The sequence below is a fragment of the Hevea brasiliensis genome, chromosome 5, assembly GCF_030052815.1.
Source record: "Hevea brasiliensis isolate MT/VB/25A 57/8 chromosome 5, ASM3005281v1, whole genome shotgun sequence".
Lineage (NCBI taxonomy): Eukaryota > Viridiplantae > Streptophyta > Magnoliopsida > Malpighiales > Euphorbiaceae > Hevea > Hevea brasiliensis.
Window position 1 is genome coordinate 11,728,627 of NC_079497.1, and position 13,675 is coordinate 11,742,301.

At 37.2% G+C, this 13,675-nt stretch overlaps 1 protein-coding gene across 1 annotated transcript; it reads left to right on the top strand.

Annotated features, from left to right (window-relative positions):
* Positions 1 to 2,254: 2,254 nt before the first annotated feature.
* LOC110644522 (probably inactive leucine-rich repeat receptor-like protein kinase IMK2) lies at positions 2,255 to 5,352 on the top strand. The gene is made up of 2 exons (XM_058146997.1): positions 2,255 to 4,271; positions 4,455 to 5,352. The coding sequence occupies exons 1-2, from the start codon at positions 2,420 to 2,422 to the stop codon at positions 5,072 to 5,074; spliced, it is 2,472 nt and encodes an 823-aa protein (XP_058002980.1). The 5' UTR covers positions 2,255 to 2,419; the 3' UTR covers positions 5,075 to 5,352.
* The last annotated feature ends 8,323 nt before the right edge of the window (positions 5,353 to 13,675 follow it).

A 13,675-nucleotide genomic window follows, 5' to 3' on the forward strand; every position in this document is an offset into this window, starting at 1 on the left:
ATAAAACTAAACTTTTACTTAAATGGTTTCTATTTGTTTGTCCATATGTAGTATCTCATATGAGACATTTGATATATATCAACCACTCTTCTCTTATCAAATATTTTTATTTCATCTAAGTGCTCTCAATTTATTTTTAGATTTACTATTTTTTTTATTATTCCTTTCTATTAGTTATCATTATTGAAATTAATTTATTTAAATATATTTAATTAATATTTATTTAATTACTAATTTTTTTATAAATTTCTTATTTATTATTTTTTAAACATTTTTAATATTTTATTTCATTATAATTATATATCAAATATAAGTATAACTAATATTTTGATTATCCATATTTTATTATCATTAATTTTTAACAAAAATATTTTTAAATTTTAATTAAATATCTAAATTTTTTTATATAAATTATCTCTCAACTATATTTTTATATAGAAGTAGAATTTCAAAAATAAAATACAAATATGATTACATTAAAAATTTAACTACAAATAAAAATGATTAAAAAAATAAAGTTACAATATTAAAATTATGAAATATGTCTTTTCAAAAATAATATATATTTTTAACATTTATTATGTTAATAAAAAATAATGATATTTTAAAATTTTAATTTTTATGAAATATATTTATCTTATATCATTTATTAATATGAAACGATAACCATTTTCTATGAAATAATTATTTTATAAAAAATATATCAGATTAATAAAAAAATTTATACTTTATAAAAATTTAAAGATATAATATTTTTAAAAAATAATATAATAAAATATTATTTTTAATTAATAATAATCTTATATATTTTCATTATTATTAAAATTAAATAATTTAATTTATTATTAGTAATTTAACATTTTTTTATTATATTAATAATAAAAAATTATATTTATATATTTTTTAAATAACATTATTTTCTCATTAATCTAATATATTTTCTGTAATATAGAAAAAATCAATTTACATAATGAGATGAAATATTGAAATTTAATGAAATTTAAATTATTTTTGAATAAAGTAACTTTATTACATTTTAATTAAAGTAATCACATAAACTACTATTAATATATGTTAAAAAAATTAAATAGGTATTCTAATTAATTATACCATAAATTAACTAAAAATTTATTATTATAAACAGATAAAGATTTATTCAAATTAAATTAAATAAGAGAAAAATTTTATTTGAAATTTAATTTAATAATAATAATTTATCTTATTTAGCATATAATTAAAAATTAAATTATAAATAAAAATTATAAATTATCCATGCATGACATAAGTATTATACTAGTTATATAATAAAATAGTAATTTCATGTAAAACATTTTATATTGAACAATAGCGAGTGAGTATGTATACGTGTGTAAATTCTAATAAGTAAGAGTATAGATATATATCTCATAAATTTATAATCACTATGCAATCTTTTTTTCTTAACAACTATGTATTATTTATTTGTGTCTCTAATACTATTTATTTATTATTTCATGTCAGGTATTAACATGAAATGACAATAATATATATATATATTAGAAAGATATTTTTAAAATTCTGCTACATGATATTCTCTATTATATTGTCACGTAACTATTTTTATTAAATTTTCTCTATTTTTAATGGACTAATGCGTGATATTCTTTAAATATTTTCAAGTGACTTTTGCTATTAAATCTTCACTATTTTTAATTAATAATATTTAATTACTTTAAATTATAATTTAATTATTAATTTCTAATTATATATATAAGTTATTTAATAATTGTCTTCTTAATATTATAATAAGTATAACAATGTAGATTATATATTTATACTTATTAAATATATATTTAAATTATTTTTATTATAAAATTTTTATTAAAAATCTTGAGTAATAAAAATAATAAAAATAAAATATATAATAATTAATAAAAATTTGAGATATATTATTTTATATATTAAAATTAAAAAATATATAAATAACACAGGTAATTCTTTAATTCAATATAATTTCGATAGAGAGAGGTATTGCCAGATTGCCACGTGTCACGGTGGCAGGATCGTAATATTGCTACAAACAAGTGTACCTGTAAATTGTAACCGGATCTAACAAAGGGAAATGACCGTTGGAAAACGAACCCCGAACTGGACCCACCAAAGACATATGACCGTTCATAAACGAACCCCGGTCAGGTAAGACCTGGTCTATCTGATAACCGTTCACAACATATTGTATGGAAGTAAAAACTAGCCGTTAGCATCAAACTCTGACCCTTGAAAACCCATCACTCCCTCCTCTTTCTCTTCTCTAACACCTCTTCTCTTTCACTGTTCAAGACAAGAGGAAAATACATTGCTTAGACGAGGGAGAAAAGAAAAATACATTGCTTGGAACCTTCTTCTCTTTACTTACCATTTCTGCTTCTGTTTCTTGTTGATGGAAAATATCTATTGTTTCCGGCACAAGTATACCCATCTGTTATTGTTTCTACTTCTAGCTTTTGCCTCTCAATTTGCTTCATGCCAGATGTGGGATGGGATAATCGTAACACAAGCGGATTATAGGGCTCTTCGAGCCATAAAGAATGATCTAATTGACTTCAAAGGGTTTTTGCGCAGCTGGAATGATAGTGGCTATGGAGTTTGTTCTGGTGGGTGGGCAGGAATCAAATGTGTTAAGGGTCAGGTTATTGCCATCCAGCTTCCTTGGAGAGGACTTGGTGGCAAAATATCTGAGAAGATTGGCCAGCTTCATGCGCTTCGAAGGATTAGCATGCACGACAATGTTCTTGTTGGAAATGTCCCGTGGTCTCTTGGGTCCCTCGCCAATCTTAGAGGGGTTTACCTGTTCAACAACCGCCTTTCGGGTTCTATCCCTCCTTCAATTGGTAACTCTCCTATGCTTCAGACTCTTGACATAAGTAACAATTCACTTACTGGTATAGTTCCTCCTAGTCTGGCTAATTCTACTAGGTTATATAGGCTTAATTTGAGCTTTAATTCCTTAACGGGTTCCATTCCATTTACTCTCACTCGTTCTCCTTCTCTCACTATCCTTGCTCTACAACACAACAATCTCTCTGGTTCCATCCCAGATTCTTGGGGCCAAACAGGGAAGAAATCTTACCAACTTCAGTTCTTGACCCTTGATCATAATCTCATCTCTGGAAAGATTCCAATGACTCTTAGTAATTTGGCTTTGCTTCAAGAGATTTCTCTGAGTTATAATCAGATTTCTGGAAGCATACCTAATGAACTAGGGAGGCTTTCAGGGCTACAAAAGATTGATTTTTCATATAATGCTATCAATGGAAAACTTCCACCTAGCTTTTCCAACCTCTCCTCTCTAGTCTCATTGAGTCTCGAGAGCAATCAACTTGACAACCAGATCCCAGAAGGTGTAGACAGATTACAGAACCTCTCCGTGCTCAACCTGAAAAATAATAAATTCGAAGGCCCTATCCCACCAACTATTGGGAACATTTCCGGTCTCAATCAACTTGATTTGTCACAAAACAATTTTACTGGCGAAATTCCAGCTTCACTTACTGGCCTATCCAACCTCACTTCTTTTAATGTTTCTTATAACAATCTCTCTGGTGCCGTGCCCTCTCTGCTCTCAAAAAATTTCAATTCAAGCTCTTTTGTGGGGAATCTTCAGCTTTGTGGCTACAGCACGGCAACTTCATGCCCCTCACCACCACCGGTCATTCTTCCATCCCCGACGACAGGGCCACCTAAACATCATCACCACCGAAAACTTAGCACCAGGGACATTGCTCTCATCGCAGCTGGTGCGCTCTTAGCTTTTCTACTTCTACTCTGCTGCATTCTGCTCTGTTGTTTGATGAGGAAAAGGGCTGCTCTGAAACAAAAGAATGGTAAAACTGCTACGCGAGCAGCTGTAGGGAAAACTGAGAAGACAGGAGCAGCAGCCGGCACAGAAGTTGAATCAGGTGGTGAAATGGGTGGAAAGCTAGTCCACTTTGATGGGCCATTTGTGTTTACAGCTGATGATTTGTTGTGTGCAACTGCGGAGATAATGGGAAAAAGCACTTACGGAACAGCATACAAGGCAACACTAGAAGATGGCAATCAAGTTGCTGTGAAAAGATTGAGAGAGAAGACTACAAAGGGGCAGCGGGAGTTTGAAACTGAGGCTGCTGCACTTGGAAAGATTCGCCATGCAAATCTCTTAGCACTAAGGGCCTATTACTTGGGACCCAAGGGAGAGAAGCTTCTAGTTTTCGACTACATGCCTAAAGGGAGTCTTGCATCCTTCCTCCATGGTAAGTACATTAAACCAATTCTTAAAATTATCTGCAGCATATATAGGTTGCTAGTATTCCTCCCGTAATCTCGGAAATGATTTGTTAAAATAAGGATGAGATGATATTTTAGAAGCAGAAAAGTGAAATCTCATGCTAACCACCAAATCAACTATTTGGTTGATGTAATCTTTTGTAATGCAGCTCGCGGGCCAGAGACCATCATCAGCTGGCCAACAAGGATGACCATGGCCATTGGCATTGCACGTGGACTGAACAACCTCCATACCCAGGAAAATATAATCCATGGGAATCTCACATCAAGCAGCATACTACTCGATGAGCAAACCAACGCTCACATTGCAGACTTTGGCCTCAGCAGGCTCATGACTACAGCTGCCAATACCAATGTGATTGCTACTGCTGGATCACTTGGCTATCGTGCACCAGAACTCTCAAAGCTCAAGGATGCCAACACAAAGACTGATGTGTACAGCCTTGGGGTGATCATTCTGGAGCTCTTGACAGGAAAATCTCCTGGTGAACCAGCAAATGGCATGGATTTACCGCAGTGGGTGGCATCCATAGTGAAGGAGGAGTGGACGAATGAAGTCTTTGATTTGGAGCTTATGAGGGATGCACCCACCATAGGTGATGAGTTGCTCAACACATTGAAATTAGCTCTGCATTGCGTGGATCCCTCACCAGCAGCTCGTCCTGAAGTTCAACAAGTTCTTCAGCAGTTAGAGGAAATCAAGCCAGATCTGGCTGCCAGTTCTGTTGATGATGATGGAGCCAAAGTCCCACCACCAACCAGTGAATAGAGTTTTGTTATTATTAGTATCATAATTTTGGGACTGCAGGAATAAAGAGTTATTATAATCAACTGGGGGGGATCTGTTTACAAGGTCTATAGTAGAGAGTAGACATTCTTTAATTACTTCCTTTTTTTACAATTCTTTAATTACTATTATTTGTTAGCGCATGTATATAAGTTACTGTGGTTCATTTAGCGTATTCTTTTTGTCAGGAACAATAATGTATTCATTCAATTCATGCTTTATAAAAGAGCTAAAGAAATTAATCGCAGATATTAAAGAAATTGGCATGTTCCCATGACTGTAGGGTTTGGGGTTTGGAATGCAATGGCAAGGTCTCAATTATATTGAAGTGAGAACCATTGAATGGTTCTATCTTTGACGTTTTTGGAAATGCTTCGGAGGGTAGGATCTGTGTAGGAAAGACAGAGTTGTGATGAGCAAAAACATTGGTATCGTTTATAGCCTCGACGTTGGCACTGTTAGCAGCAAAAAAAAGGAAGCAACAGTCGTAACATCCATAAAAATACTTTTCAAATTGTCAGAAATATTGATGTGAGGCAAATAATTTTAGGCGAAAGATCTATAAGGCCTCGATGAGTAACTCTTAAGGTTCTATCTCGCCTCCCCTCCTTTCAATTGCAAACAAAGGTCCGAAGAAGACCCTCCATAAACAGACCTTCTCTACTGATTATGTTTGTGCAATTCATCTAATGAAATTTACAATCGAACAAAAAATTCGAGTGTTGCCTCAGTGCAATCACAAATTCCATGTGAATTGTATAAGTGTTTATGTTAATAATTATTTTTATTAATTAATTTATATTAAGTGTTTAATAAAATTTTATTTAATTATTATTATTAATACATAAAATAATAAATAAGATTTATATTATATAGTTTATTTTATTATTAAAGTAAATATATAATTATTATTTATTATATCTTATAGTTTATTAAACTATTGAAATAAATAAACAATTGTTAATTATATATATATATATATATATATTTTTTTTAAAAGAATGAAAAATCAACTTGGCATAAAATCTGGGGATAAGCTGGCCCAATACATCACAACAGAAGAAAAATAATTGGCCATAAAATTCCCTCGTCGCACAGGAAACAACACATCATAGAACTGCCCAGCCCGCGTAACTTGGTGGTATAAGGCAATTCTTAAAATCTAACCAGGTCAGGTTCGGATTTCTCCCTCTCCGTTGATGATAATGATGATAACAAAAAAAAAAACATTACAGGACTCGGACACATAACTGAATTTATTATTGTCAAAAAGACAAGCTGTATATTTAATTTATATCACGTTTTTTGAAATTTTTCTTAAAAGTTATTTTTATCAAATAATAAAACAAACACCTCACTTCATAAACCGTTTCAATTTTAGAATCGATATAAAATGTAATTGATAAAACCTATTAATTTTTAATTGTTGTTTTTTAAGTTTTTTTAGATACTTCATTGGTAAGTAGGGGAGAAATCTTCAAACTCTTGTATTTCTCTTAACTTCTGTATCACTGTTTTCTGCCATCTTCTCTTATCTTGGTATATCGGCTGGAAACCAGTAACTGCTTAACTCCTTCTTAGAAGGTAGAGCGATCTCTGGCCACAACGCCACGTACCAAATATGGCTTGTCAAACACCTAACCCTGTTTCTGAAACTTATCTCCAAACCCCTTCTCCCTCAGAGATTGTTAACCTTACTTCTTCTCTTTCTTTCTCTTCACCACTTCGGCGAACACTATCCTCCAGAATTGATAATCTCATAGAAATATCCACTTTACCTGAAGATGCTCAGGTTGGAGAATCCCTCCTTCCTCTTCTCAGTCCATACAACATCTATAGACGATCTGGATCTTTAACCAGATCTATCAGGTCTCTCATTTCATCCCGAAGATCTTTGTCAAAAGAATATGTTAGCCTCAGAATGGACCAATGCTCTCTCCAGAGTTCATCTGCTGAACAATATGTGACTTTAGAAATCCCTCCTCAGCTCATCCCCAGATGGAGACAAGAAGAGTTTTCTCATCTTCACTTTGGAGCTGTACGACTTATCCTCAGTCTACATGGGAGACGAGGTCTTCCAGTTACAGCTAGAGTGTCTCTCCTTGATACACGATTCCTGCAGTATGAACATGCGGTTATAGGAACCTGCCTCACCACTTTGCATGCTGGGAGCGTGGTGTTAACATTCTTCCCAAACTATAATCTCTCTCTAAGAGATCCACATCTTAGCACTGCCCTTAAAGTCCAGGTTCAACTCATGTGACCTCTTCGATGATGGCCACCTTACACCATCAAATTATCTACAGATTGCAAGATCATGCTGAAGATCTTTCACAGCCGTCTGTCTCCAATGATGCTCTGCTTGTATTGAAACCACCCCAACAATTGTTCAGATACCTAGGCAACTGCCTAGAAATGAGCTTGAACAGCTCATTCCAAAGGATTGGTTAACCAATTACGAAAGGCTTCATTCAACCTCTCAGCCAATCCAGATCACTGAGTCTTCTTTCAGAAGAAACCCTGATGGAACGGTGCAGACCACGTTTCAACCTCCTCGGCATTCTACAGGCTCTTTGCCTGTATTCCAGACCATGATGGTCCAGCCATTAGAAAAGGAGCAAGACTACTACCCCATTGGAGCAGTAACACCAGACAATCATTACATCTATCCTCAGAAAATAGATGGTCACTGCCCCTGGGATCTCCCAGGTTCTGAAGCATGCGATGAAGATTGTGATTGTCAAGACAATTACTGGGAAAATGAATATGACCATCCTCTGTCTGATAAAAATTGGAGGAAGCTCACCAAACAAACAAGAAGAGCCTCTTGCAAGCCACAACAAGTTCTCAGCAGAGACTATCCAGATAGTAGCCCATGGATTGGTATCCATGAGGAAACCAAACTGAAGAAGCCTCTTCCTATCTATGAGCTTGCCCTTGAGATCATCAGAAAGGAAGGAAAGAAACTACCCCCTCTTAAACCAGTTTCTTCTCCTCCTCCTGCACTTCCCCTAGTTCAACCTTGTATGATGTTCTCACCTGCCTCCTATGAAGCAGATTTTCCTCCATTAGCACAACAGACTGACCAGCAAACCAAGATCTCCACCAGACCTTTTATTCACTCAACTAAGGTTGATAGTGAAGGTCAGACAACCCCAATCACTCAAGCTGAAGAAGTTTTAAACTGGCAAACTAAGAATGTTGCTGTCCAGAATAAGACGCTACAGCGTATTGATTCCAAGATTGACCAGGTCCTCACCAGGACTCAGCATGTTGATCAAAAGATTGACTCCTTCACTGCTTTTGCCCAAAACATGTATAAGGATCTTCAAAGCAGAATCACCCAGCTTGATAGAGATCTGAAGGCTTTGATCCAGCAACGGAGATTTGGTGTAGAATTCAATCAAAAGGAACAGGAAATAAGAAGGCTGAAGAAACAATTAGCCCAAGTTGAAGCAGACTTGCACAAGCCCACAGAAGCTCCAGTCTCTTTCAGCCCATTCAGCCCTTTCTCTACTCAAACAACTTCTAACCCTTTCCTTCCTACACCTGAACCTGCCTACTCCCCTTTTGGACCTTTTAACTATTCGTATGAACCACCTCCAACATATCACCCATCTCCTTTGTTCAAACCTACTCCAACACCTGCCAGGTATGAGCAAAAGAGTCCATCTTCCTCAGAAGAATCCCATCCTTCAAAAAGGAAGATTGATAAAGGGAAGGACAAAATGTATCATGATCCTCCTCCACAGCATATGGTGTCCATACCCTGAGCTGCAACAAGAAGATTCTTCCAAGACTTCGATGATAGTGAGGACGGACGAATGGATATCACAACATCGCTCATGGTGATCCTCACCAACAGCCTCAACAGCAGTCCTTCACCAACCACAGATTCTACGGTGGCACTCACAGGCCCTCAGGCCTCCTCAAGACCCCATGTTGAAATTCCGATGATGAACCAATTCTAGACTTTGGGCTACTAGGCGCTCCGCCCATGGTTCACCTTGGATGATGTTCCCCATCAAAATGGAGAGACCGTCTTGCGAATTTAAAGCTTGGCTTGATGTCCAAATGCTCCGGGAAGGTGCTGACTCCCATACTATACTCAGAGAATTCATCTCTCGAACTGTTGGCACATTGCAAGACTGGTTTTCCTCCATTGGAGAATATCAGAAAGCTCAATTTTGCCACCTGACTCCCTTACAAGCAATCAACGCTCTCTTTCTTTGAGTTTCGGGAGATGCATCCTTATAAGCGCTTAAGACAAGAGTTCTTTGATATGCTGCCATTCTTTAAAAAGATCAGACATTGAGAAACACTACTAACGCATGACTCAACGTTATTATCTGCTCAATGGTTACAATGATGTCAACCTCTGGCATACCTATATTGCCTCCCTACCAAAAGCATTACAACCAGAACTCCATAGAAGTATTGCTACTGTAAGAGCGATGAATGCTATAACCATAGGAGAAATCCATCAAATGACTCGCTTGTCGGATAAAATGTGCGAACAATCAAAGATATCATTGACAACAGAAAGCTTTGAAGAATGTATGCGGAAGTCTCACCTTGCCATTAAATGCAAGGAAAAGAAGCGTGAATGCAAGACAAAGAAGAAAGCACATTACAAGAAGCATCCTCTGGGTTCAAACCCCTTTCAAGCAAAAGAAAGGAAGAAGGTCGATCCTTTCGAAAGAAAAGAACGGGTACAAAGAAGTCTGAAATGTGTTATATCTGTGGCACTCGAGGTCATTATGCCAAGAACTGCCCAAAAAACCCTAATAAGGCAGTTAAGCTGTTACAACACATACAGCAGGCTTCTCACATCACCCTGGAACATGATGATGTTGAATCTCGTTCTCAACAGATGAGCCCGATGAGGATGCTTTGCCCTTGGGTAGACCTTTGGATCGTAAGAAGATTACTCATTCACTTGAAGAATCAAGCCCATTACCCGTCTTACCCGCCCAACATATCCAATCCTCCCAATCCACCTATGGCGGACACTATTCCAATTCCTTTAGTCCGATCCATATTCTTCCAAGTATGAACGGCCCATTAGTGTCATTGGCTTCACGGATACCGGCTCATAAGAGCATGATGAACCCAGCCATCTTACCCTCAGAATACTGGGTCCCTCATGAAGAATACTTTAAGGCTGCAGATGGAAATGTTTTCAAGACTAGCCTCATCACTAAGCACCCGATTGGAATCCAGTTCTTCCCCACTTGTATCCTCTGGACTAGGGTCATCGGGTCGGATCTTCCTGACAAGGATCTATTGATAGGCTTTGACTTGTACCAACAGGCGAAGCATTTGAAGATCCTCCCCACAGGATTGAAATATAAGAGGAGCTTTCAACCATTTACTTCTGTCCCAAGGTTATATTCTCTGGCTGATGCCTCAGCTGAGTTCCAAGAACACAAGGAGCTGCTCTTGCGGTCGTGCGCTGATTCCCATGCACATTTTCATCATCGCCACCCCCTGTGGCAGAATCCAGATTTCTTTGTCAATCTTCCGTTTAAGCTTAATGAAGATATCAATCCGACAAAGGCATCACACCCGGGGATGAACCCTACAGACTTGGCTCTAGCCCAAGAAGAGTGCAAACAGCTCCTCCAGCAAGGTCTCATAGAACCCACATCTACTCGGTGGGCTGCCTTTTATGTTGAAAAAGATCCGAGCGATTAAGAGGAAAGAAACGGCTTGTCATTGACTACAAGCCCCTCAACCACTTCCTTCAAGATGACAAGTTCCCGTTACCAAAGCCTGAGGCCTTGTTCACTCAACTGCACGAAGCCCATATCTTCTCAAAGTTTGATCTCAAAGCTGGTTTTTGGCAATTGGGTATTAACCCCTCGATAGGCCCAAGATCGCTACGCATTCCTACGGCCCAATACCAATGGGATCCTTCCATTCGGCCTTAAGACGGCCCCATCAGTTTTCCAAAAGGCCATGACAAGGATATTTGAGCCCATACTACAGTGCTCTTATCTACATAGACGATATCCTTCTCTTCTCCAAAGATGTTACGCCCATAGGACACTCCTCTCCACATTCCAACAATCGGTGGATTCCTATGGAATTATGCTATCGAAAGAAGAGCTCATCGCCCAAATCGACATCGACTTCCTTGGAATGAAATTCAAGGATGGAAAATACCAAGGGACCTCACATTGCGTAAGAATAAGTTTCTGATAAGGACTTGACAAGAAACAAATACAATTCCTTGGTATTATCAATTACATCAGAAGTTTATCCCGCATGTGGCCGCCCACACTTGCGGTGTCAAAGATGCTTAAAAGGATCCCCACCATGGAGGGAAGAACGGACATGTGCGATCAAAAATTAAAAGAAGTGGCCTTAAACCCGCCACCACTAAAGATTCAATGGATGCCATCCTTCGATGATGCTAGTGACACCCCCTCATCGAAGAAATTCAGGAGAAAAGCATATCTGCGGACATGCTAGTGGAGAGTTCCCGAACCTCAAAAACATTATCATTCGATCTATAAAGAGATATTGGTCAAAAATGGAATAAAGAGATTCGAATTTCATCGATTGGCCACCACTTCGTGGTCATGACTCATCCTTCCCAAAGGTTCTAGACTTCAAAAACAAGTCTCTTCCTGAACCACAATTACTGAGGCTTAAGGACTGGTTCGCCAAGTATAAATTCACAGTCCAGCATATCAAAGGGAAGCACAACTTGGTTCCTGACCTCCTATCCAGGCCAAAAATCCTTCACCTAATCCAAGCTTCCTCTTCTCTCCCCTTGATCCTCATGGCATCATCCTCATCCTCTCCAGCTCCAATGCACAATTTCCTGGTTCCTACTCCAGACAGTTTTCCCCCTGGATGTTCACCAAACCAGCCTATCTCAAAAATGGCTAAGTTCGCAAGGGATCACCTGTTTCACTACCTGAGTGCAAGAAACACCCTAAGGGGATTACTCCCCTCCTCGACTGTCTTTATCCCTGATAACCCTTTCCTCACCTGTTTCAGTATCCAACCTGGCAGAGAACTCATCCTAGAAGAACTATGGCTCCTCTGGTGCATGGTTACACTCTATTCCACAGATCGAATTCCCTCATGGCCTCAGACGGTATGTTATGAACAATGCTAACAGGACTCTCATTTCTAGAATGGTTCAAGCCCATTTCAGATGGCGCTGACTGAAGCGCATCATAGGCAGCCCATCGCTACTCAACATCGGGACCTTGTTCATTTTTCATGTGCCTTTCTCTAGAAGGCGATGGACTCCTCTGGACCGAATCGAATACGAATGGAGGACCTACGAAGGATCAATTATTGACAAAGATGCCATGGGACCCTTGAGAAGACAACTAGCTGAGTACCTTTGTGAAATCAATAGTTATTTTTGTCTAGTGCCTCCCCATGTGAGTTGTACATCACTCGGTCCCATCCGATCCCTCACTGATGAGCCTATTGACTGGACCCATCCCATGTGGCAAGATTCTCAGGATCCAATGGACACAGAGTCACGAGATGCCATTCAGAGTACGGACCCACCATCTCCTGTTCACCAACAGTGGCCAAAGGACTTTTTGGAATCGACTCTGATGACTCTGACTTTGACACCCTCAATCTGTCCACCACTCCATGATAAAAGCAAAAGTTTGTCAATAATGTAATAAAGAGTATTTGTCTTTATTTATGCTTTGAGAGTGTCGGTAGCCAGTTTTTAACCGGTTGCCTGTAATGTCAAGAGTCTCCTCGCCTATATAAGGAGTTGCTCTCTTCAGTTGTAATCAGACTTAGTTTCCTTTTAATAATATCCTCTGAAGTTCTCTTCTATGGCTTTCTAAACTCTTCTCATTCTCTCCGAAAACCTTTGAATATGTATCATACTCTTATAATCAGAGATACGTATGCTCTACACTTGCCTCTTTAAGAGGATCAAATATCTTTGTTTTGACATTAAGGTGCGACGGTCCCGTTATCACATGTATGATGGACAAAAGGGCACAGCCAGAAAGTACCTATGGAGAGGGAAGAGGCATAGCATGAGTTCACTTGAATTATTCGATTTATTATAATACAAATTTTTTTTTAGATTTTAGTGTGTAAATGATATAAAAATAAAATTTTGTTAAAATTATTATAATTTTAATAATAATTTATTTTTATAATTGATTTGTGTGTATATATATATATTATTTATAAAAAAAATATTTTTAAAAAAAGATAAAAATTTTAAAAACTTTATTTTTAATCAATTAAATTGATGCGGAAATTTTTTATTTTTTATTACTTTATTTTATAATTTTTTTTTATTTATGCACGCATATGTAGACAAATACAAATAAGAAGGAAAAGTGCAATAATGAATTCAGTATAATTTTTTTTTTTTTCTAAAGCAGTATAAATAATTCAATTGCCCCTTTGCTCTTCTTCTCGTCAGTCGTGACTTGTCTTCAATCAACAAGTGTCGCTTTCAACTTTTTGACGAGCTCTCATACCTTGCTTTTTGAAAAGCCCAAGCCTGGGGCCTTGGATTTGGCTCCTAGAGCCGAAAGAAAGAACCAACACTGAAACGCTGTCGTTTAATGCACA

What these genes read in the sequence shown, in the direction of transcription:
- LOC110644522 (XM_058146997.1), top strand. Translation starts at nt 2,420, where the DNA reads ATGGAAAATATCTATTGTTTCCGGCACAAGTATACCCATCTGTTATTG. An exon ending in TCTTGCATCCTTCCTCCATG is followed by an intron (nt 4,272 to 4,454) that starts GTAAGTACATTA and finishes TTTGTAATGCAG; the next exon opens with CTCGCGGGCCAGAGACCATC.